Consider the following 23,859-nt stretch of genomic DNA (forward strand, 5'->3'; position numbering starts at 1 on the left):
CCGGCATCCCTGCACCTCCTTCTGAAGCAGCTGGCATTGAGTCGGGGGGGGGGGAGATCCCTCCTCCTCCTGCATGAGAACCTGCCTCTCCAAGCACAATCCTGACAGCACTGTGAGGCTGGTGATAGGAGCACGGAGAGAGCGGGGGGGGGGGATGAGGAGCTTCCTGCCATTTCTGCCCATTATTTCTGCTCATACTTGTCCCAAAGTTCTTCACTTGGAGACTCCAAATAGGTCTACTGAATGGCAAATGCACATTTGGTACCCTATGTGGGGGATGGCTTGGGTGCTGGTGGTTTGGAGTGGATAGGGAAAGACACACACATGCCAAACACATAGCTGTGCACCACTTCTAAATCCCTTTCCCTAGACTGCCTTCATTTAATCTGTTTGCAGGTGTATATGTATGTATATATGTGACACGTAATTACATCCTTTAGTGAAGTCTTGTACGCTGCACAATCTCTTGGAAAGCCACAGCATTGTTCTGATGTCTGTTTGCAGAGCTGAAATTAATTGGTGTCAAAATATTATCCGGAGAATTGGTGAATACTCCCTGGTGAATAATCAGTTGGACAGCCAATAGCATTTTCCTGTTCCTGTTTTCTCCATGGGCTCTTCCAGCCATACCTTTTATAGTTCTATTTGTCCTGTTTGTTTATAGAATTCACAGGAGTAGCAGTCATTTGTATTGCTGTTCTGGTTGATTTCTCTTATCATCCCTTTGTTGCAGCTACCATACACTTATTTGGAGGCCACGCGGCTTGATTTTCAAACTGTCTCCCATAGCTTTTTAAAAATTGTAAAATGCGGTATAATGCTTGCTATTGGGACAAAAATCACCGTCATATTTGTCTGTAGCCCTGAAACGCATCTAGCTTTTAACCTTTGGATTTGGATCAAACCTGGTCAGCCATCCATTTGTATCCAAATGTGGCCAGCTGCTTTGCAACCTATCTAAAAACAGAAGCAACACGAAGAGGAGTTCTTGCTATAAATCTTTCTGCTGTTCCCATTTCCATTAGCAGCAAAAGCAGCTGCCAAACCTCCTCAGTTCTACAATAAGATCCTTTTTGTAAGCAGACTGCCTGTCCGGATCTTAGATATGCCTTTATTACACACCAGGGGCCTCTATTGGAATTACAGGCAGCCCCAATTTCTTGCTTACTCCCCTGAACCTTCACTCGGAAAGAACGTACAGAGCCTCTTTGCTGAGCACTCCTCCTCCCATAACGTATTGTTCTAGCAGGTTTGAAAATAAAAATATTTACTATGTATTTAAAATTCTAAACACATTTACAGGAGTCAGCATTTTAATAAATGAACAAAAGGCAAACAAGACTTCAAGAAAGCAAGCTATACATTTGCAGACAAAAGTCAGACAAGTGTACACTTTCCCTCATGGGCTTATGAATTGTCATTTGGCTGGTCTTCTATGCCATAAGGAGGCAGTGCCACATCCTAAGGAATAATCCCATTATCAGCTAATGTTAGTTAGGCTCTTAGTTTCACCCATGTTACACAGCCCCACTCATGAGGTGACCTATTATTGTCAGTTGGAGCAATAATAGGGAAGTAGCACCTGCCCACAATCTGTATTGTATGCTGGAACCCCATTTAGGCAGGTCTGTCCTTGATCTGTGTAATAGAAGAATGCACTTAGCAAATACATTTTTTTCCAGGAGACATCAGCTGTGCAGTTTTATTACTAACCATCAAGGTGAGACTACTGGCACCTCTAAATTACCAACCAAAAGAAAGTGGATAAAATAAGTTTTATTGAAACACCTATCAAAAGAAAGGGGAAAGTGAAGGGGGAAACCATGAAGGTGGGAGAAATGGAATATCATTTTTTCAGGGTATCAGTATGACCAAGACACACGGGGTGTGTGTGTGAGAGAGAGAGAGAGAGATTGCACGAATACAACTCAATTTGCAACTACTTTACGGTAGTCCTCTAACTTCAGAGTGGAGTGCAGCAGCAGACAGGTCTCTGTGGTGAAGCACATGCCAAGGCCTATCTCGTCCACAGTGAATTTCCAAAGGCCAAACTTCAGTGCAACTTAACCATATCACTTGAGCACAGAGAACCACCACACAGCAAAAGCAGCATGCTTCACAGCAGATTCTAGTTCCCTCATCATCATTTTCTGTCCCTGGAGATGTGGCCAAGGGATTTTAGCAATCTTGAAGAGAGTAGCTCTGGAAATTCTAAAACGGAAAATCCAGTGGACATCATCCCAAATATTTAGAACAGCATTCTCCCTCTAACCGTGATTGTTGGTTTCAACTCAACATGTTCTGGGGGACTGTTTCACTTAAAAAGAGAGTAAGAGTGGGTCCAAAGTGGTAATAATTAAATGGCTGGCAGTTCTCTAATCCTCCTCAAGTTCATGCACTGGTTTCTACTCAGGCTAAAGAATATGCTGGCATCTCCTCTGATGGCTCCTTCTCAGTTTGGAGAAGAAGACCTTAACATTGCGACTTCCGGGTCGGCGCCATCGATAATGGCAGATTCCCTCTGAGTCTCTGAGGGACCAGCTTCGCGGGATCGGGTCTGACCGCTGCAGCGAAGCGGGGGCCCTTTAAAAATCACAGGCGGGTGAAGCCTGTGAACATGGGGACTCGGCGGGCACATTTTGTGCCCCCCCCAATTGCGAAAGGAACCCTTTTAAGGGCTCCGGAGCGAGATGGGGTGAGCGGCGCGGTGCTGAGAGTCGACGGCTTCTTCCGCGGAGTGAAGCCGCATAGCCGTTATCGGAGAACGTTGACTTCTTCCTGGGACAATTTGACTTTGAAAGCAACTACCCATGAGTAGGATTAAATTGGATTTAAAGGGAAAAACAAGTAAATTCGGCACCGAAGCGGGAAGGTATAAACAGGAAGTCTGCTTTCCTTTCTTGTAAATAGATCAAAGCAAAGAGACTGTAAGCGGAAACTCTGAAAGACGTGTGAAAAAAAGATCTAAATCTCAACATCAGGAAAGTGATCTCCCCTCCGGATTGCAGGAGAGGAGGGGGGAAAGGTTTGACCTGTATTTATCTGCAAAAAAAAGGGAGAAAGGAAGCTAAAATCCACCGCCTAAAACCTGGGAACGGACTGCCCCGAGATAAGAAATGCTGCTCTGTGGAAAGCCTATCAGTAAGCAGAGGACTTTTGACAGTTAACTCTGCAAAAGAGATACAGTGTTTCTGAACCTCTCCTGGTTTTAAAGTAACTGATTAAGTGCAACTGAAACTGTTGTTTTTATGTGAACTGGGGGACTTATAAGGACTATTTTCCTTTCTTAAAGTTGCAAGCTTTGGCCGTTACTGTGTCCCCCTAGAGGAGGCTTGACATTGTTACAATAACAACTGGGCTAGAGGAATTTTCCATTTCAAAATAAATTCCAGCTGTGGGATCGACCTTGGACTCTCATGAGAGTGTTATGGCAGATGGAAGAGGAAAGTTAGAGTTGACGCAGGAAAAAATTACTAGGTCTGGCAGACCCTATCGGACAGATACTGCGTTGCAGCGAAGGGCTTCAACATCTGGTCCTTCTGGAATATCTGGAATACCAGGGGCTGCACCTCCACAAGTTAAATCAAAAGTTATGTCGTCCGAAGATGTTTTGGCACAGGCACTTGGAAAAATGAATGAATCTTTGGAAAACTTAGCTAAACAAGTAGCTGAAACAAATAAACAAGTAGCCGAAGCATCAGTTAAAATTGACCAGAATACCACAAGCATTAATAATTTGGGACAGAAGGTGAATATACCAACACAGAGTCTATTGAAAAATTACTACAGGAATCTGCTTCAACCCGAAAGATAGCTGAAGAAGCAAAAGATATAGCAACTGCTACTCAAGAGAAGATACCACTGGTGTATAAGCAACTTGAGGACCACGGCTTGACGCTGTCTATGATTGTACTGAAGGAGAAACAAAGAAATTTAAGAATCAGGGCTGTACCAGAACGTGAGAAAGACAATTTGGCTGATTTTCTTACGCAGGAATTTGCAGATTTTTGGCAACAGGATTTGGGGAAGGAAGAATTTAAGATAGTGAGTGCATTTAGACTTGGAAGAGGAGGAAGGAGGAACAAGGTGAGAGACTGCTTGATTACCTTTCGAACAAAAGAGGAAAGAGACAAAATCTTGAATCTGCATTACCAAAAGACCTTAGAAATTTACGACTCAAGTGTGGAGATATTCAAGGACATTCCAAAACACCTTTTGGATTTAAGGATCTGGTTGCCCTGTTGAGAAGAAATAGAATCATCTTTAGGTGGGAATTCCCTCAAGGCCTGTCCTTTAAATATAAAGAAAGAAAGATAAAAATAAGATCAGTCAATGATAAAGATAGGTTTCTGAAGGACCACGGAGAAGATCTACAGAAAGAAGCAGAATCCGGAGAAGAGCCAAAACCACTGGAAAAAGGAATACTAGATATAGCAAACTTATCTTTTGGATTGCATGGTCCAGAGAAAGTGACACCACTGACAGAACAAGAACAGACACTTGGTGCAGTTGGAGGTAAAGCGAAGTAACCCCATCATGGCTCTGCAACTGTTAAGTTGGAATTGTAATGGTCTAAATTCTCCTCGGAAAAGAAAAAGCGTTTTCCATTTATTAAAAAAGGAACAATTTTTTTTTAAAATTTTTATTAACTGGCCAATCACATCAAATTAAATCACATCACATAAATTCCAAATTACAAAGCCAAATTTTTAAATTTTGTTGGGGGAACCCATACTTCAAGATCCAAAGGGGGATTCAAATCATCTTCTTATTACTGCATTAATGTCCAAATCAGTCCCAATCAGTCCAAACAAAATTCATAGTTCTATCCAATCTTATCTTGGTGTTTCCACATCATATCTTGTTCATATAATTTCTCTTTTTCCTTTACGATCTCTTCTGTTAGTCTCCTTAAGCCGATAAGCAAATGTACTAATCCTGTGTGAATTTCCCGTTCTTCCAATCTAAGTCCAGATGGTTTCCATATATCATCTCCTTCGTAGATAACATCGCTCTTTCCATCATAAATTAGGCAGTTGTCACTCTTAAGTCCCACTGAGGAGTTAATCCACAATATGTAAACAACTCTGTTTCTCTCTTTCTCCTCCCAGACTCAAAAGCTCCGACAGTGCCTCCCAAAATGGCGACGGCATTTTTAACTGCGTCATTCGTCTTGGAACATTGCTTTGGTTCGAAAATTTATCTCCACACAGCCTTAAATCCACAGCTTAAGTCCTTAAAACGACATTTCTGACTCATTAGGGGAGGGGATTCTTGTTTAATCACATAGAAAAGTAAAGAAGGGGTTTTTCCCCCTCCCCCCTCAGTCATTTGCCGTTACCGTATCTTGACATATCTTCTCATATTTTATTCTTATCTTGTCTTATCAGAGATCTCTTCTGTCAGCAGTCTTTACTCCCCCTCTTTCCTTGAAGTATGTGCATTTTATCTCGTCCAAATTGTTTCTTTTGAAGATTCTTGCAGCTAGTGGCGCGGATCAGAGACGGCTTCGAGGAGTGCCGGAATCCCACAGGAGGGCTTTGTGCCTAGTGCCCCCATCCCCACAAATTCGGGGGTGGTATAGGGCACAGCAGACAAGGGCTGCCCCCCCCCACAATCCTGGGGGGGTTAAGGAGGCTAATTACCCCCATCATAGCCTTAAAATTACCTCATGTGGGTCGGAGAGATGTTATTGTCAGCCATCTTCCGATGCGCCCCCTAGTGGCCCCCTAAAAAAAGGAACAATTGGACTTGATTTGTCTACAAGAAACACATGTAACAAGGTTACATAGGAAACTATTGACTAACAAGAGATTGGGACAGGAGTTTATTTCATCTGACAAAGTTAAAAAAAGAGTTGTGATTTATGCAAAGGAGAGACTATCACCGAAATTTATTTTTAAAGATGACCAAGGAAGATTTCTGGCAATTGAAATTCAAGTCCAAGGAGAGAAATTTTTGATAGTAGGAATTTACGCACCGAATGAGAGGAAAGCTGAATTCTTTAAAAAGTTGCATGAGACCTTATTGGATTATTTGGATTACAATCTGATCTTGATGGGAGACATGAATGGAGTAGTATCTACAAATATGGATAAGGCACAAAGATAGGTAGTCACCAAGGATGGTAGACTACCGAAAACATTTTTCGAGATGACAGACAACTTGGACTTAGTCGATATTTGGAGAACAAAGAATCCCTTGGGAAAAGAGGGAACTTTCTTTTCTGAAGCCAAGATGACATGGACTAGAATTGACCAAATATGGGTAACTAGAGGAATGGCACCAAAGACAAGAAAAGTGGAAATCTGTCCAAAAACCTGCTCCGACCATAATGCTGTTAAGATGGAAATGAAACTAGCACCAACTGGCTCCTTTAGATGGAGGATGAATGACACCTTATTCAAAGATGAATAAGTGCTTAAGAAGGCCCAAAAAACATTGAGAGATTATTTTGAGATAAATATGAGCACCAATGTGGAAAAAAGAGTAATCTGGGACGCAAGCAAAGCTGACATGAGAGAGTTTCTGATACAACAGAATGCAATAAAGAAGAGAAGTCAAAATGAGAAGAAAGATAAAATTTTGGGGAAAATAAAAGAAAGTGAGAAGAAATTGAGAGCAAAACCAAAGTCGCAGGAGATTTTGAGAGAAATAAAGCTATATCAAGTACAATATATGGAAATGATGAATCAGGAAATAGAATGGAAAATTAAACAAATGAGACAAAAAACATTTGAATCAGCTAACAAATGTGGGAAATTGCTGGCCTGGCAAATGAAAAAACGACAAAAATTGAATACTATCACAAATTTAGAAGTGGAAGGAAAGAACATACACAATCCAATTGAGATCAGAAATTGTTTCCAGAGGTGTTTTAAACAACTATACACACAAGGGCTACAGAAAGAAATGGACATAGACCGATTTCTGAAGACAAATGGATTACAAAAAATCTCTCAAGAAAGTAAATTAATGTTGAATTATAAAATAACTGAACAGGAAGTAGAAGGTGCCATCCAAAACATGCAATTGGGCAAATCTCCAGGACCGGATGGGCTGACTTCTAGATATTATAGATCCTTGAAAGAGTGGTTAATACAGCCTTTAAAGGAAGTCTGCAATGAAATATTGGAAGGGGAAAGGGCACCAGAGTCGTGGAAAGAGGCGTACATTACACTTATACTGAAAACAGAGACTGAAAAGACTCAGTTTAAGAACTACCGCCCCATATCACTACTCAATGTGGATTACAAAATCTTTGCAGACATTTTCGCCAAGAGATTGAAAAAAGTGTTGATGGAAGAGATTCATAAAGACCAAGCGGGCTTTCTCCCGGGAAGACATTTGTCTGACAATTTGAGGAATATAATTGATATTTTGGGAAAACTAGAAGTGAATAAATACTAAAGCAGTTTTGATATTTGTGGATGCGGAGAAAGCTTTTGACAATATCTCTTGGAGTTTTATGAAGAAGAACCTACAGGGGATGGGGGTAGGCCAAGGCTTTGAAAACGGTATAAGTGCAATTTATTCAGAACAAAAGGCTAAACTAATTGTAAATAATGTAGTGACGGAAGAATTTAAGATAGAAAAAGGGACACAACAAGGTTGCCCAATCTCTCCATTGCTTTTTATATCAGTCCTGGGGGTTTTTGCTGAATATGATTAGAAGGGACCAGTTGGTTAAAGGTATACAAGTCAGAGCTAAACAGTACAAATTGAGAGCATTTGCGGATGACTTAGTATTGACATTACAGGAGCCAGAATCTAGTACTAAAAGGGTTTTAGAACTGATTCAAGAATTTGGTCAGGTTGCAGGATTTAAACTGAACAAGTTAAAAACCAAGGTTTTAGAGAAAAATTTAACACCGATTGAGAGCGAGAGGCTTCAGAATGAGACAGGATTGACAGTGGTTAAGAAAGTGAAATACCTGGGGATTAATATGACGGCAAAAAATGGGAATTTATTTAAAGACAACTATGAAAAATGCTGGGCCGAAGTGAAAAAAGATTTAGAAATTTGGTCAAACTTGAAGCTTTCACTGCTGGGTCGTATTGCTGCGATAAAAATGAATGTTTTGCCTAGAATGTTGTTTTTGTTTCAAACATTGCAAATTGTGGACAAAATGGATTGCTTCAAGAAGTGGCAGAGAGATATTTCTAGATTTGTCTGGCAGGGCAAGAAGCCCAGAATAAAATTTAAAATATTAACTGATGCAAAGGAAAGGGGTGGATTTGCCCTGCCGGACTTTAAACTTTATTATGAATCAGCAACTTTTTGCTGGTTGAAAGAATGGCTGCTTCTTGAAAATACAGACATTTTGGATTTAGAAGGCTTTAACAACGTATTTGGATGGCATGCATATCTGTGGTATGATAAGGTCAAAGCACATAAAGCATTCAAGAATCATATTGTTAGGAAAGCATTGTTTAATGTCTGGATAAGATATAAGGATTTACTGGAAAACAAAATCCCAAGGTGGTTGTCACCGATGGAAGCAAAAGCACAGAAAAAGCTCAATATGGAGGCCAAGTGGCCGAAATATTGGGAAATTCTGAAACAAGAGGGAGATAGACTGAAATTGCAGAGTTTCGAGAAACTAAAAAACAAAGTGCGAGATTGGCTTCATTATTATCAGATAATGGAGGCATATAATTCGGACAAGAAAATTGGTTTCCAGGTGGAAAAATCAAAATTAGAAACAGAACTGTTAGAACCCAAAACTAAGATTTTGTCAAAGATGTATAACTTGCTGTTGAAATGGAATACTCAGGATGAAACGGTGAAATCTGCTATGATTAAATGGGCACAAGATGTTGGACATAACATAATGGTGGCTGACTGGGAACAGTTATGGACTACAGGTATGAAGTTTACGGCATGTAATGCCTTAAGAGAGAATATTATGAAAATGGTATACAGGTGGTACATGACCCCAGTCAAGCTTGCAAAAATCTATCATTTGCCCAATAATAAATGTTGGAAATTTAAAGAAACCGAAGGGCAGCAGTTGAAGAAGGAGCAAAAAGGGTTTTCTTGTGTGTGTGTGTGTTTCTTGTGGCTGATTAGCTGTTTTCCCTGTGTAAAGGTCAGAGGGGGCAGGGTTTCTGTTGAGGCAGGGGATTAGCTGTGGGAGGAGCTTATCAGAGTTTGTAGGGCAGCAGTTGAAGAAGGAGCAAAAAGGGTTTTCTTGTGTGTGTGTGTGTGTGTTTCTTGTGGCTGATTAGCTGTTTTCCCTGTGTAAAGGTCAGAGGGGGCAGGGTTTCTGTTGAGGCAGGGGATTAGCTGTGGGAGGAGCTTATCAGAGTTTGTAGCGCAGCGGCGCGCGCCTAGCGGCGCGCACAGTTATATCCGTCTTTTAGATTTAGGGGAGCTAGTCTCAAACGTTTGTTGGGGGAGACCTAGGTTTTTTTTTTTTGTGGGCGAAGTTATTTGTCCTGTCTTCAAGCTTTTTATGATGGAGGACCTCTGTAGCCACCCCCAACAACACGATCTCAAGATGGAAGGGGAGGGAACAGCTGCAGTCGCCTGCGATTCCTGCGCAATGTTTGCCATCTTGCCAAAGGTTGCAGGCAGCTTCACCTGCAGCAATTGCATGTTGATTGCCCTTTTAAAAGACAAAGTCCAGCAACTGGAGGAACGTGTAGCTACGCTCCAAAGAATTAGAGAGCTGGAGCTCTTCTTGGAAGCAACAGAGCACACCGTCCCCACCAAGGAGGAGACAGGGGACTCCCCTGAGAAGGAGGCTAGTTCATCAACACAGGAGCCAGATATATGGAGAAACGTGACTCAAAGAAGTAGGAGGCCCAGGGTTCACTCTGATTGTTTAGAAATACACAATCGCTTTGAGGTCCTCTCCCCTAGCATGGAAGACGAAGAGCAGACTCCATTTGAGGATCTCTCCCTCATTTCTGTCGATCAGGTAAATGAAGACGAGCAGCAAAGTCAGTCCTCAGGGAATGTGCAGGCGACCTTGGAACGGACAGCTCATGGAAGAACCCCGACCAAACCTAAGAGGAGGCGTGTAGTGGTGATAGGGGATTCCCTACTGAGGGGAACAGAAGCAGTGATAGGGGATTCCCTACTGAGGGGAACAGAAGCAGTGATTTGTGGGCCTGACAAGATGTCTCGGGAAGTGTGCTGTCTCCCCGGGGCTAAGATCCAAGATGTAACTGAACGACTGCAAGGAATCATAAAACCCACTGACAAATACCCCTTCCTCTTGGTTCATGTGGGAACCAATGACACTGCAAGCAATAGCCTCCAGAAGATCAAAAGAGACTACGAGGCTCTCGGCAGGAAATTGAAGCAACTAAATGCACAAATTGTCATCTCGTCTGTCCTCCCAGTTGAACGACGTGGCCCAGGGAGAGAGGGGAAAATAGTGGAAGTGAACAGCTGGCTTCGCAAATGGTGTAAACAGGAACGGTTTGGATTCTTAGATCACGGACTGCAGTTTCTTGAAGATGGACTTCTGGCAAGTGATGGGCTGCACCTCACAACGGTTGGGAGGAATGTTTTTGCCAAAAATCTCAGAAACCTCATCAGGAGGGCTTTAAACTGACTAATGTGGGGGAGGGAGACAGTGCTCCTGAAGGTAGGAGTCTATCAATTAATGAAGATGATCATCCAAATGTCATAGACCAAATGGAGCAAACAGCACGCGGACCTAGTGGTGGGAGGAAAAAATCCTTAAATAAGAGACACGGGGGAATGATTAATGGACTTCAATGTCTGTACACTAATGCGCAAAGCATGGGAAATAAACAAGATGAGCTTGAGCTCTTGGTACAGCAAACTAAATATGACATAATAGGCATCACTGAAACCTGGTGGGATAAGTCCCACGATTGGAATGTAATAATGGGGGGATACAATCTATTTCAGAGAAACAGACCAGACAAGAAAGGAGGAGGAGTGGCGTTATATGTCAGGGATGTGTATACCTGTGAAGAGATCCAAGATTTAGAACCTCAAAGCCAATGTGAGAGCATTTGGGTCAAAATTAAGGGAGAGAAGAATAACAGAGACCTCATTGTGGGAGTTTACTATAGATCCCCAAGCCAAACGGAGGACATAGATGATGCCTTCCTGGAACAGATGGCCAAGCATGCAAAAGGAAGGGAGATAGTAGTAATGGGGGACTTCAATTACCCGGATATTTGTTGGACGTCAAACTCAGCCAAGAGCATAAGGTCAAACAGATTCCTCACTGGCCTTGCAGACAACTTCATTGTCCAGAAAGTGGGAGAAGCAACAAGAGGAACAGCCATTTTAGATCTGGTCCTAACCAATGTTGATGACCTAGTTAGTGGGGTAGAAGTGGAAGGATCATTAGGCGCGAGTGATCATGCTCTTCTGAAGTTTACTATACAGCGGAAAGGAGCAGCCAAGCATACTAGGACTCAATTTCTTGACTTTAAGAAAGCCGACTTCATAAAACTTAGGGAAGTGCTGGGTGAGATCCCATGGACAGTAATACTAAAAGGAAAGGGAGTTCATGATGGCTGGGAGTTTGTTAAGAGGGAGATAGTAAAAGCACAACGTCAGGCAATACCAATGAGACGGAAACATGGAAGGTGCCTAAAGAAGCCAGGGTGGCTATCTAAAGAACTTTTAACTGAATTAAGATTAAAAAAGGATGTGTACAAAAAATGGAAAAGGGGGGAAACCACCAAAGAAGAATTCAAACAAATAGCCAGCACGTGTAGACACAAAGTCAGAAAAGCTAAAGCACAGAATGAACTCAGGCTCGCTAGAGAGGTTAAAAGCAACAAAAAAGGCTTTTATGGGTATGTTCGTAGCAAAAGGAAGAACAAAGAAACAGTGGGGTCACTCAGAGGAGAAGATGGTGAAATGCAAACAGGGGACACAGAAAGGGCTGAACTCCTCAATGCCTTCTTTGCCTCAGTCTTCTCCGATAAAGAAAACAATGCCCGACCTGAAGAATTTGGAGCAAATGATTCAGCAAAGGAAACACAGCCCAGAATAACTAAGGAGACAGTACAAGAATATTTGGCTAGTTTAGATGTATTCAAGTCTCCAGGGCCAGATGAACTGCATCCAAGAGTATTAAAAGAACTGGCAGATGTGATCTCAGAACCACTGGCAGTCATCTTTGAGAATTCCTGGAGAACAGGCGAAGTCCCGGCAGACTGGAGGAGGGCAAATGTTGTCCCTATTTTCAAAAAGGGGAAAAGAGAGGACCCAAATAATTACCGCCCAGTCAGTCTGACATCAATAGCAGGGAAGATTCTGGAGCAGATCATTAAGCAAACAGTCTGTGAGCACCTAGAAAGGAATGCTGTGATCACCAATAGTCAGCATGGATTTCTGAAAAATAAGTCATGTCAGACTAACCTGATCTCATTTTTTGACAGGATTACAAGCCTGGTAGATGAAGGGAACTCAGTGGATATAGCCTACCTTGATTTCAGTAAGGCATTTGACAAGGTGCCCCATGATATTCTTGTAAAGAAGCTGGTAAAATGCGGTCTTGACTCTGCTACCACTCAGTGGATTTGTAACTGGCTGACTGACCGAACCCAAAGGGTGCTCATCAATGGTTCCTCTTCATCCTGGAGAAGAGTGACTAGTGGGGTGCCACAGGGTTCTGTCTTGGGCCCGGTCTTATTTAACATCTTTATCAACGACTTGGATGATGGACTCAAGGGCATCCTGATCAAATTTGCAGATGACACCAAACTGGGAGGGGTGGCTAACACCCCAGAGGACAGGATCACACTTCAAAACGACCTTGACAGATTAGAGAACTGGGCAAAAACAAACAAAATGAATTTTAACAGGGAGAAATGTAAAGTATTGCACTTGGGCAAAAAAAATGAGAGGCACAAATACAAGATGGGTGACACCTGGCTTGAGAGCAGTACATGTGAAAAGGATCTAGGAGTCTTGGTTGACCACAAACTTGACATGAGCCAACAGTGTGACGCGGCAGCTAAAAAAGCCAATGCAATTCTGGGCTGCATCAATAGGAGTATAGCATCTAGATCAAGGGAAGTAATAGTGCCACTGTATTCTGCTCTGGTCAGACCACACCTGGAGTACTGTGTCCAGTTCTGGGCACCACAATTCAAGAAGGACACTGACAAACTGGAACGTGTCCAGAGGAGGGCAACCAAAATGGTCAAAGGCCTGGAAACGATGCCTTATGAGGAACGGCTAAGGGAGCTGGGCATGTTTAGCCTGGAGAAGAGGAGGTTAAGGGGTGATATGATAGCCATGTTCAAATATATAAAAGGATGTCACATAGAGGAGGGAGAAAGGTTGTTTTCTGCTGCTCCAGAGAAGCGGACACGGAGCAATGGATCCAAACTACAAGAAAGAAGATTCCACCTAAACATTAGGAAGAACTTCCTGACAGTAAGAGCTGTTCGACAGTGGAATTTGCTGCCAAGGAGTGTGGTGGAGTCTCCTACTTTGGAGGTCTTTAAGCAGAGGCTTGACAACCATATGTCAGGAGTGCTCTGATGGTGTTTCCTGCTTGGCAGGGGGTTGGACTCGATGGCCCTTGTGGTCTCTTCCAACTCTATGATTCTATGATTCTATGATTCTATGAAGGTACATTCTTTCACCTTTGGTGGACGTGCCCAAGGATTAAGGCTTTCTGGGAGATGATATATAATGAACTGAAAAAGGTATTTAAATATACCTTCTTGAAGAAACCAGAGGCCTTTCTCCTAGGCATAGTCGGCCAATTGGTGCCAAAGAAGGACAGAACTTTTTTTATGTATGCCACAACAGCAGCAAGAATACTCATTGCAAAGTATTGGAAGACACAAGATCTACCCACCCTGGAAGAATGGCAGATGAAGGTGATGGACTACATGGAACTGGCGGAAATGACTGGCAGAATCCAAGACCAGGGAGAAGAATCGGTGGAAGAAGATTGGAAGAAATTTAAAGACTATCTACAGAAATATTGTAAAATTAATGAATGTTAGAATGATGTTGGATAGAAATTAAGTGGTTTTCAGCTGTAATACTATAAGGGAATATGAAAAATGGATTATTAATAGGCAAAAATTTAATGTTATAATATTTTAAGATTAATGATTAGGATAAATAAAGAGGGTAAGGATTTGCTGAACCAACAAACTGAACTGGAATACAAAAAGGGATGCGTGAGGAGGTCCGGGAAATAAGCTAATGAAAAATAAGTAATGGAAAGAATGAGTTGTTTTTAACCATTTTTTTATTTTTATTTTTTTTATTTTTACTTTGTAATACTTTGAAAATCTTAATAAATATCTTATAAAAAAAGAAGAAGACCTTAACATTGCCTAATCATCAAGCCAGTAAGTCAAGGGAGATAGGATACTACACCAGCCTGCCAGGCTATATGCCTGCTGAATTAAAATAATGCTGATTCAGATGGTGCCTCAATGTGCTCAAACGGATTTGCAAGTGGAGATGCTGGAGCAAAGAATTCTAGAGAGCAAGGTTTGCCATGGGAAATAAACTGTCCTATATCCCGACCAAGGAAAGGGAGTGATCAGGCTGCTTCACGGGGCTGGTGTTGCTGCAGGGAGACAGCTCTTCTAGTTTGAGAGGGCCTAGGCCAGTAGAATGCAAACATGTACACTCTTCTCTGGAACGGAGTCCTGTTGAACCCAATGGGGTGATTTTTCTGATCATACATATATCAAATTGCACTGTAAAACACTTGAGCTTGTGGTGAGAGCTTTGCTCCATACCCTTATTACAAGCTGGACACTGATAGCCAGAAACTCTAGGCTAAATTTAGAATTTTAATCATTAGAATTTGCACAGCCTTCTAATATAGCACGGTCTGAGACAGATGGAAATAGAAATCCTATGTATTTCTGCCCAGTGCTGTTTGTGAATCACCTTTAATTCTGCAGAATGTGTTAACTCTGAATAAGTATGCCACCTGGATAATTATAGGCCATTGGCGATGTGCAAAGTGTCATTTTCTTACTCCTTCCCCCAATGGTGTGAAGGGGGCAGCATTCCAATAAACGTGTTTTTGTTTTGTTTTTCATTCTGGAACAGAAGGATGGAGTAAATATTCTACATTCTCTTTAAGACTTGACGTGGTATTAGAGAAAGTTCACATATGAAATCCCATTTTCATTTCCGAATCTCCCCAAATGAAGCTGAATGCTGGGGATGAAAAGTACGGTAATTCTAGCACACAGTGGCATTTCTTATTGAAAAGTATAATGTTCCCCATATCTCATATCCACATTTTTGGGTGGCTATTCAATATTTGAAGAGGATATTGTCTTTCTTGCTGCATATTTCTTGCTTGTCAAATATTTGAGACATCAAAGCTAAATCTTCTAAACTTACAGTGACTAATTCCAGCTTTGCAAACTGGTTGCTGACGTTTTAATTTATATGTATATGATTATAGGTGCATCGTACAACATTCTGTGTTTCTAAATGCCACATACTTCTTCAACAATGTGCATCCCTTTAAAACTAAAAGTAGAATGTGAGCTATTGGTGAACCACTGGAAAATTTGTGATGGACCACAAGCAGATTGGTTGCTGGGAGTTTTGCAATGAAAGTCGGACTCTGTTGACCATTGTTTGATTCAGCAAGGGATTGCTTATAGTCTTAAGTAGCAGGACCACTTACCACAGAGCCTCTTTTTCACACAGATTAGTTATTATGGCTCAACTGCAAAGAAATCCTGAATAAATTTGTAAACTTAAAGCACATCAGCAGACTGCAGTAAAAACAAATCCCCAAACACATGTAAGCCAGAAAACCTGGCAAACATACCCCTGTTTTAAAACCTCTTCCTGAATTTATGCACAACAAGATTATTGATGCTGAGCAGTGCAGCTAGTTCTGTGTGGCTGAGAGGGCTTATGGGTCTTGAACCATACCCTATAACAATTTGCTTTTGAAACAAACAGGACTTTTTAAAAAAGCTGGTGGTGATAAGGCCGTGTAAGTTTATCTGTTGATCACATTAAAAAATCATTTTAAGAAATCCTGTGCATACTTAAAATAGCTTTTGTAATTTTAGATAACATGTACTTGAAATATTTTTAGAATTACTTTTGACAAGTATTGTCTTTGTCTTTTCTGCACAGGTGTCATTTTTCTTATTCATCATTTTTGTGGTCTATACCATGTTGCCCTTCAACATGCAGGATGCTATAATCGCCAGCGTTTTCACCTCTGCATCACATACCATTGTGCTAAGTATCTGCCTGTCATCAACAGACATAATCAAGGAACACTTGGTTTGGCAGGTATGTTTCCAGTGATGTGGGTCATTATGTGCTGTGAATGACTTGATGATCATCCTTACCATCAAGCATAAGTGGTCTGTGATTAGAAGCATAATTGTCTCCTTGCACTGTACATTGCTTACTCACCTATTTTTCATTGGGACAGTCAGCTCCTAAACTCTGTAGAAGCTCTTTGTATGCCCTGGGATTCCCATTTGCGTGCAAGGAGATGCTGCACTGGGGCAATTGCAGTTTAATATTTCCAACTTTAAAAGGATGCAGAATGCTTAAGAATATTACATAGATGGGCCTGTGCACATTTCATAGCATTTATATCATGCAAAACTTCTCATGGTTACCAAGGATAATATACGGTCCTTTAAAAAGCACACAGATCAAGGCTTGCTACTTATGATGACAGCACAGAGGCAAACTGGGCCTCTAGTGACAAAGCTGGATCAAAGAGAACCCCTAAGCTGTGGTCCTATTGATTTAGAGAGTGTCTGGTCCTTCTTAGAACTACTTGAATACCAGTTCCCCGAATGTAGGAACTCTGCATCCATAGCACATCCATTGTTAGCTGTCTGCTTCAGTTTATTGGTCCTTGTCTAGCCCATTTACTGAATCCAGGTTTTGACTCAGCATTTCCACAGTCTCATCTGAGTTAGTTTTATGACTTCTACTCTAAAGGCAAATAATGCACACTATCAAGCACCATATGGATGTTGCTTTGACAGTCAGGTTCTCCCCTGATAATAATAATAATAATAATAATAATAATAATAATAATAATAATAATAATAATAATAATAATTTTATATACCACTAAGTTGACTGGGTTGCTCCAGCCATTCTGGGTGGCTTCCAACAAATTAAAACATCAAACACAGTAAAACATCAAGCATTAAAAACTTCTCTGTACCTCCAGATGTCTTCTAAAAGGCATAGTTTATTTTCTTGACATCTGACGGGAGGGCATTCCACAGGGTGGGCGCCACTACTGAGAAGGCCCTTTGCCTGATTCCTGTAGCCTCACTTCTCTCAGTGAGGGAATTGCCAGAAGGCCCTTGGCACTAGATCTCAGTGTCTGGGCTGGACGACAATGAAGATGCTTCTTCAGGTATACAGGGATCAGAAACGTACTGGGAGCCGGTGTTGACTTTTTAGAACTGGTGTTATATGGTCCCTGTGGCCACTCCCAGTCATCAATCTGGCAGCCGCATTCTGGATTAGTTGTAGGTTCTGAGTTACCTTCAAAGGTAGCCCCACATGGAGTGCATTGCAGTAGCCCAAGTGGGAGATAACCAGAGCATGTACCACTCTGACAAGACAGTGGCGGAGGCAGGGAGGGTCTCAGCTGGCATACCAGATGGAGCTGACCTGGACCAGACAGCTGCCCTGGACACAGAATTGACCTGTGCCTCCACGGACAGCTGTGAGTCCAAAGTGACTCTCAGGCTGCGCACCTGGTCCTTTATGGGCATATTTACCCCACTCAGGACCAGGGAATTCCCCACACCATCCCATTCCCTGTCCCCAGAAACAGTATGGAATTCAACCTTAGTCTGTTGACCACCATCCACCCCCACAACCACCTCCAGACACCCACACAGGATGTTCACCTCCTTCACTAGTTCCGATTTAAAAGAGAGGTAGAGCTGGGTATCATCCAAATATTGGTGAACACCTGGCCCACTGGGATGATCTCTCTCAATGGTTTCATATTGATGTTTAAAAGCAAGGGGGAGAGGATGGAGCCCTGAGGCACCCCACAAGTGAGAGCCCAGGGGTCTGACCACTCATCCCTTACCACTACTTTCTGGAGGAAGGAGTTCAACCACTGTATAACAGTGCCCCCAGCTCCCAGCACTTCTAGTTGGTCCAGGAGGATACAATGGGTGACAGTACTGAAAGCTGCTGAGAGATCCAGCACAGTCAGAAAACAGCTTTCACCTCTGTCCCTAGCCTGCCAGAGATCATCAAGTAGTGTGACCAAGGCAGTTTCAGTCCCATGATGAGGCCTCAAACCCAACTGGAAGGGGTCCAAATAGTTTGCATCCTGCAGGTGTGTCTGGTGTTGTTCCATGACCTTCTCAATCACCTTGCCCAGGAATGGAAGATTTGAGACAGAGCGATAATTGGCCATAGTGGCTGGGTCCAAAGATGGTTTTTTAAAGAAGTGGTTTGATAGCTGTTTATATACCCGAGGAGCGGACCTGAGTGAAGCCTGCAAGTTCAGTCAGCTCCACCGCTTGAGGGATGCCTGCCCCTAAGCCTTCCTGCCATTGGCCAGTTTGGTAGGCAGACTAGATTCAAGCCGAGCGAGCCATTCTAGCCGTCCAATGGCTAGAGATTCCCTGGCAGAGGCAGCCTTGTCTGGCATGCATTGGGGAAGTGTCACCTGCTGCAGCGCTGCCACATCTCGAAAGATGTGAGCAGAGCTGTGGCTTGCCCAGATGACAGCTTTTTCCACAGTCGACTTTTTGTCATTTTTTTTTTCAACTGCAGCACAAAAGCAACAGTGAGGAAGGAAGGACTGCCCACAATATCATCAGAGAGTGTGGAGTTTTTGCTCTTTAATTCCATGTCAAAAGTTTGCTTCTTGGGCCATCAGTAGTCAGCACGGAGCTTGTGCCAATCTCTGTGTGGACATGCTGAAATGGCATCTCTGCCACTTGAGAAACTTTGTCGGGAAGAATCTGTGCTGCCTACTAAGCACAGTACTTTTCTAAATTGCTGGGATCATATTCATTTCATTTAATTTTTGAAATGTATACATGCTACTAACCACATGACCCCCAACAAGTGAGTACATGAGTAGCTTACTGCATGTCAAACAGACAGCCAAGGCTGAATCAGTAGCTTCCTCCAATACAAAGGTGATGAAACTATGAGACAATGATGATGACAACGATTAATTGAATTTCTTAGCAGCCTTTTATGCCCAGGTCCCAGAGCAGGTTAAAATTTAGAAATATAATATTAGAGCAAATTACAATGAAGAGAATAGGGTTGGTGGCATAGGTCAGGGTCAAGAGGTCTTTTCCTTTGCATACATTGGAGCTTTTAAAAGAAATGGCCCGGGGCAGCTGGGCCGCTTGCATTTCACAGCCTTTCAGGCCCTATTGAATGCCTGTTCCTCTGCCTTATAATCCGCCAGCTAAAGATAACACTCCTCACAGCCAGTCCATGAATGCTGATAGCACAATAAATCTTGGAGTCTTTAAGGTGTCACAAGGTTCGTGGTTGTAATTGGGAACCAGTGCAGCTATTTCAGGACAGGTGTAGAACTGGATGTCATTTCCTGTGAATTTCTCACTACAAAGGGCACACAAGAGAATGGCCCAAGCCGGGGCAAAGCACAGCCTCGGAAATGAACCTCTAAAGCTATGAGTTCACAACATCTTTCCTCACTTGCCCAAGGCTTAAAAAACTTCCCCGCCTTGTGGTTTTATTCCCTGCCAGCAACCAGGCAAGCAGCTCTTTACAAGTCTGCACAAAATCACATTGGTATTTGTCAATGAATTTCAATCTAATCAAGACCCTCCCCCAAAAAGAATTAATTAAAAGCAATGTGTCTAATTTTAAAGGTTAAAATTTAGCCTTTAAGCCACTTTGAGCATTTGTCTTTAAACCTCTGCTCTGTTTTCCATGTCTCAGTAATTAGAGGGCTTTGTGTTTTTCCCAGCGTGTCTTGTTTGCTACAGATTGCAGTTTGGTGACTCTCCTTAATTTTTCCCATTTCATTTCAGGGAGGTTATATAACATTGCAGTTCATAAAGTCCAATTTTAGGGTGTATATATGTGTATAGGCTGTATAGGGTGTATTTATGCACACACACAAACACACAAGTGGTCTGTGCAGTTTCCTAACTACTGAGCAGTTTGGTAAAATACCCCTCTGTGCTCTCCTCTGTATCATTTCCATATGAGAAAGGGCTTAGGATATTTTGGAGAAGCCCTGCTCCCCTCCAGTGTCTTAATCCAGCTAGGGGCCATATTGCCATGGATGCTGACATGTGTGGTGATTTCCCAGACTTGCCTTGCAGACTGGGGGTTGCATATCATAGAATCATAGATTTGTGGAGTTGGAAGGTACCCCTGGGGTCATCTAGTTCAACCCCCTGTAATGCAGGAATCTCCACTCAAGCATCCATGACAGATGGCCACCCAACCTCTGCTTAAAAGCTTCCAGTGAAGGAGAGATTGTGCAAAAAGCTGGAATCTTGCTGCGCTGCTGTTTAGGCAGGGTGCGTGTGCTGGATTGAAGCTCCTCTAGCCTCCCCTTTCCTGCTCATGATGCCCGTGTTCTGCCTGCGCTGTTGGAGGCAGCGGGAATTGCAAGTGGGGCGAGCGCTGCTCTCGTTCTGCTTGTGAGCTTCCCAGAGGAATCTAGTTGGTCACTTTGAGAGCAGGTTGCCCAAACCTGCCTGGCCAAATCCAGCAGGACTCTTCCTGCTCTACCATGTGCTTGCAGCCCTGGCTCTCTCCATACACTGCCGCACTGAAACCTGCCTCTGTGGCACGGACAGAGATGTATCTCTGTGAGTTAAGGAGGTTGTGTTCTCTCATGACTCAGAGCACTTGGACCTTGTTTGTTTGTTTCATCTATGCCACCTTTCATCCAAGGATCACAGGGGGGTTTACAATGTAAAACGCAGAAATGCATGACATAGTAACCAACAAAAACAATAATCCCACAACACATTTAAGCACCTTTCACTCTGTCCAGTTATGACATCCAGGCATGACCAAGAGTGCCCACTTAACAATGCTAACCTTGCACCTAGTGCAAAGACCACTGAAGACTAACTCCTCTTACCGTTTCTGGACTGGAGAACCACTGAGTCTCGGAATCTGCAAATGGTCACAGGCTGAAGGAGACAGGTGCTTTGGGTGAACATTTTCTTCCCCTCTGAAAAGTGTCCCCCCAGCTGTTTTGAGGGGGTGTGAATGAGGTTAAGAGTTTTTCTGAAGCTGCAGAATGATCCTGAAGCAACTGCTGACCAAGGCTGCTTTGAATGTCCTGAATGAATATTTTTCACACGAAGTATGTTTGGCTCTAAACTTTTGCCGCAGCCCCAACCATCGATTTCAAAGATATACAGAAGAATGGCAATGACTGTGCCTTACTTTGACTTGTTCCAAAGACTTCTGTATCTCTAGGGTGTTTGATCTATGGGTACATACTGGTATGACAGTATAGCACTGCTTTCCAAAGAGAGGCAATGGTTGTTTTTTTAAAGAATAATAATACTCTGAATCATAAATAATCTGGGAGTTCATTTATTTAAAAGTTCAATGCCTAATTTGCTCTGAATTCTCCTGTATGCTAAACTATTTAATCTACTTTCCTTCTGCACTTTACTTTACAAACAAAGTGGAAAAAGATAATTTGCGAATAGAAAACCAATTAATTTTACTAAATGGCCATGTTTTATCTTTTAAGAGTTCTACATGGAGGAAAGATATTGGGCCTAATTTTTGCCTTGCTGTTAAATGGGGAAGAGCAAATTGGTGATGCATTCGGAGACAGTCTTGTCCATCAGTTAGCATGATTTGAGGGTGGCCCAGCAAGTTGAGAAGCAGGAGATCGTTTTCCAAGCGTTGCTTTAATGGGTGGCCTGGGAAAGTTCAGTTCACTGGTCTCCCACTGTAACAGCTTTAATCACTGGTCAACAACAAATTTGTTGTCTGCATTTTTTCAGATGATTTAGGATGAATCTGATGCGCTGAATCCAAAAATCACATTGGTTTTGCTCAATCAGGTCAAGTTTTTGAGCTATGGCCACATGTCGGTTTTTTACGTTTTTGTTCACATGTACGCTTGTGTGGAGCATTTTAGAAGAAGTTGGTGAGGGTAAAATGCCATGTCAAATAATTGTTTTGATTGGAAATGATTATTTTAATGACAAGAAGTATTCAGGTCCAATAGTTCTGGGTGATTATGTCGAAAAGGGATCAGTTTGAAGTCATAAAACCTCGAAATCTTACATAAATTGGTTCGGCAAAGCATAAAGTTATTTTGGTATTAAACTTTGTGACCAGGATAAAGCTTGGGCGCCACACATGGTGTGCAAGGCATGCACCGAGACTCTACGTGGGTGGACCAATGGAACTTTGAAATTCCCATGGTTTGGAGGGAGCCGACAAACCATGTCACTGACTGCTACTTCTGCGCTGTTGATGTGACTGGGATCAACAGAAAGAACCGGAGCAGCCTCAAGTATCCTGATCTTTAATCAGCATGTTGTCCTGTAGCTCATTGTGATGAAATTCCAGTGCCTATCTTCGGAGAACTTCCTGACATTAGTGACGAAGATGCCTCCAGTGTTGAAGGACATGAAGAAGAAGAAGTGGTTCTTGAAGATGATGCTCCACATCCATTTTCCCAAAAGGAGTTGAATGATCTAGTTCACAACCTCAGCTTGTCAAAGGACTCTGCCGAACTGTTGGCATCCAGATTGAAGGGAAAAAACCTCCTCTCTGACAGTGCTCACATCAGCTTCTTCCGCAAGAGGCATCAAGAGTACCTCGGTTTTTTCTCGGAAGAGAAGGACTTGGTGTACTGTGCAGATATTGCGCAGCTTCTGCTCAAGCTTGGAGTGCCACAGTACGAACCCAAAGATTGAAGACTGTTCATTGACAGCAGCAAGCGATCACTGAAATGTGTTCTGCTACACAACGGCAACCAGTTTATAATAATAATAATAATAATAATAATATCTTTATTGTCATTGCCCCCTCTCGGGGACAACGAAATTACTTTGCCTCTATACCCCTGGTTCACTCGACTACACTGAAGGAGAACTATGAAGCGGTGAAGTATGTGCTGGAGAAAATTGGTTATGATCAGCATAAGTGGTTTATTTGTGTTGAACTGAAGATGGTGAACTTTTTGTTGGGACAACAGTCTGGCTTCACCAAGTACCCATGTTTTCTGTGCATGTGGGATAGTAGGGACCGTGCTCAGCATTACACGAAGAAGGACTGGCCTGTGCGGGAGGATTTGGTGCCTTGCAGAAAAAGGAACGTCATCAACGACCCTCTGGTGGACAGAGACAGAATACTCTTCCCACCGCTGCACATCAAGCTCGGCTTAATCAAGCAGTTCAGCAAGGCTCTGGACAAGGATGGTGACTGCTTCACTTACTTGTGCCAGGCTTTTCCAGGATTGACCATGGAGAAGTTGAAAGCTGGCATCTTTGACGGTCCCCAGATCCGTCAGCTCATCAGAGATCCAGAGTTCGGAAACTCAGTGAACGAAGTGGAACTGGAAGCGTGGAAGGCATTTGTTCTGGTAGTGAAGAACTTTCTGGGCAACAATAAGGCCAGAAACTACGCAGAACTTGTCAACAACATGCTGACTGCTTTCAGAAACCTGGGCTGCAACATGAGCGTCAAGATGCACTACCTATTTTCACATATGGACCGGTTTCCTGAGAACCTGAGTTCAATGAGTGACGAGCAGGGGGAGAGATTCCATCAGGACATGAAAGAGATGGAGACCAGGTATCAGGGTCGCTGGGACACAGTCATGATGGCTGACTTTTGTTGGACTCTGAAGAGAGACCTCCCTGCCGCTGAGCATTCCAGGAGTTCCAAGAAACGGAAGTTCAAGC

The 23,859-nt window shown here is 42.7% G+C and overlaps 1 protein-coding gene across 2 annotated transcripts in view; it reads left to right on the forward strand.

The window, feature by feature from the left end:
* Positions 1 to 23,859, forward strand: part of ADCY2 (adenylate cyclase 2) — a gene marked incomplete at its 5' end in the record, with an annotated part of 155,653 nt that overhangs the window by 39,199 nt on the left and 92,595 nt on the right. For both annotated transcript variants that reach the window (XM_081205960.1, XM_081205961.1), the window contains one exon: positions 16,097 to 16,258. In XM_081205960.1, the coding sequence (XP_081062086.1) occupies positions 16,097 to 16,258 (162 nt within the window). The remainder of the gene's footprint in view (positions 1 to 16,096; positions 16,259 to 23,859) is intronic.

Source organism: Podarcis bocagei (assembly GCF_964188305.1).
Source record: "Podarcis bocagei genome assembly, chromosome: 8".
NCBI classification, from domain to species: Eukaryota; Metazoa; Chordata; class Lepidosauria; order Squamata; family Lacertidae; genus Podarcis; species Podarcis bocagei.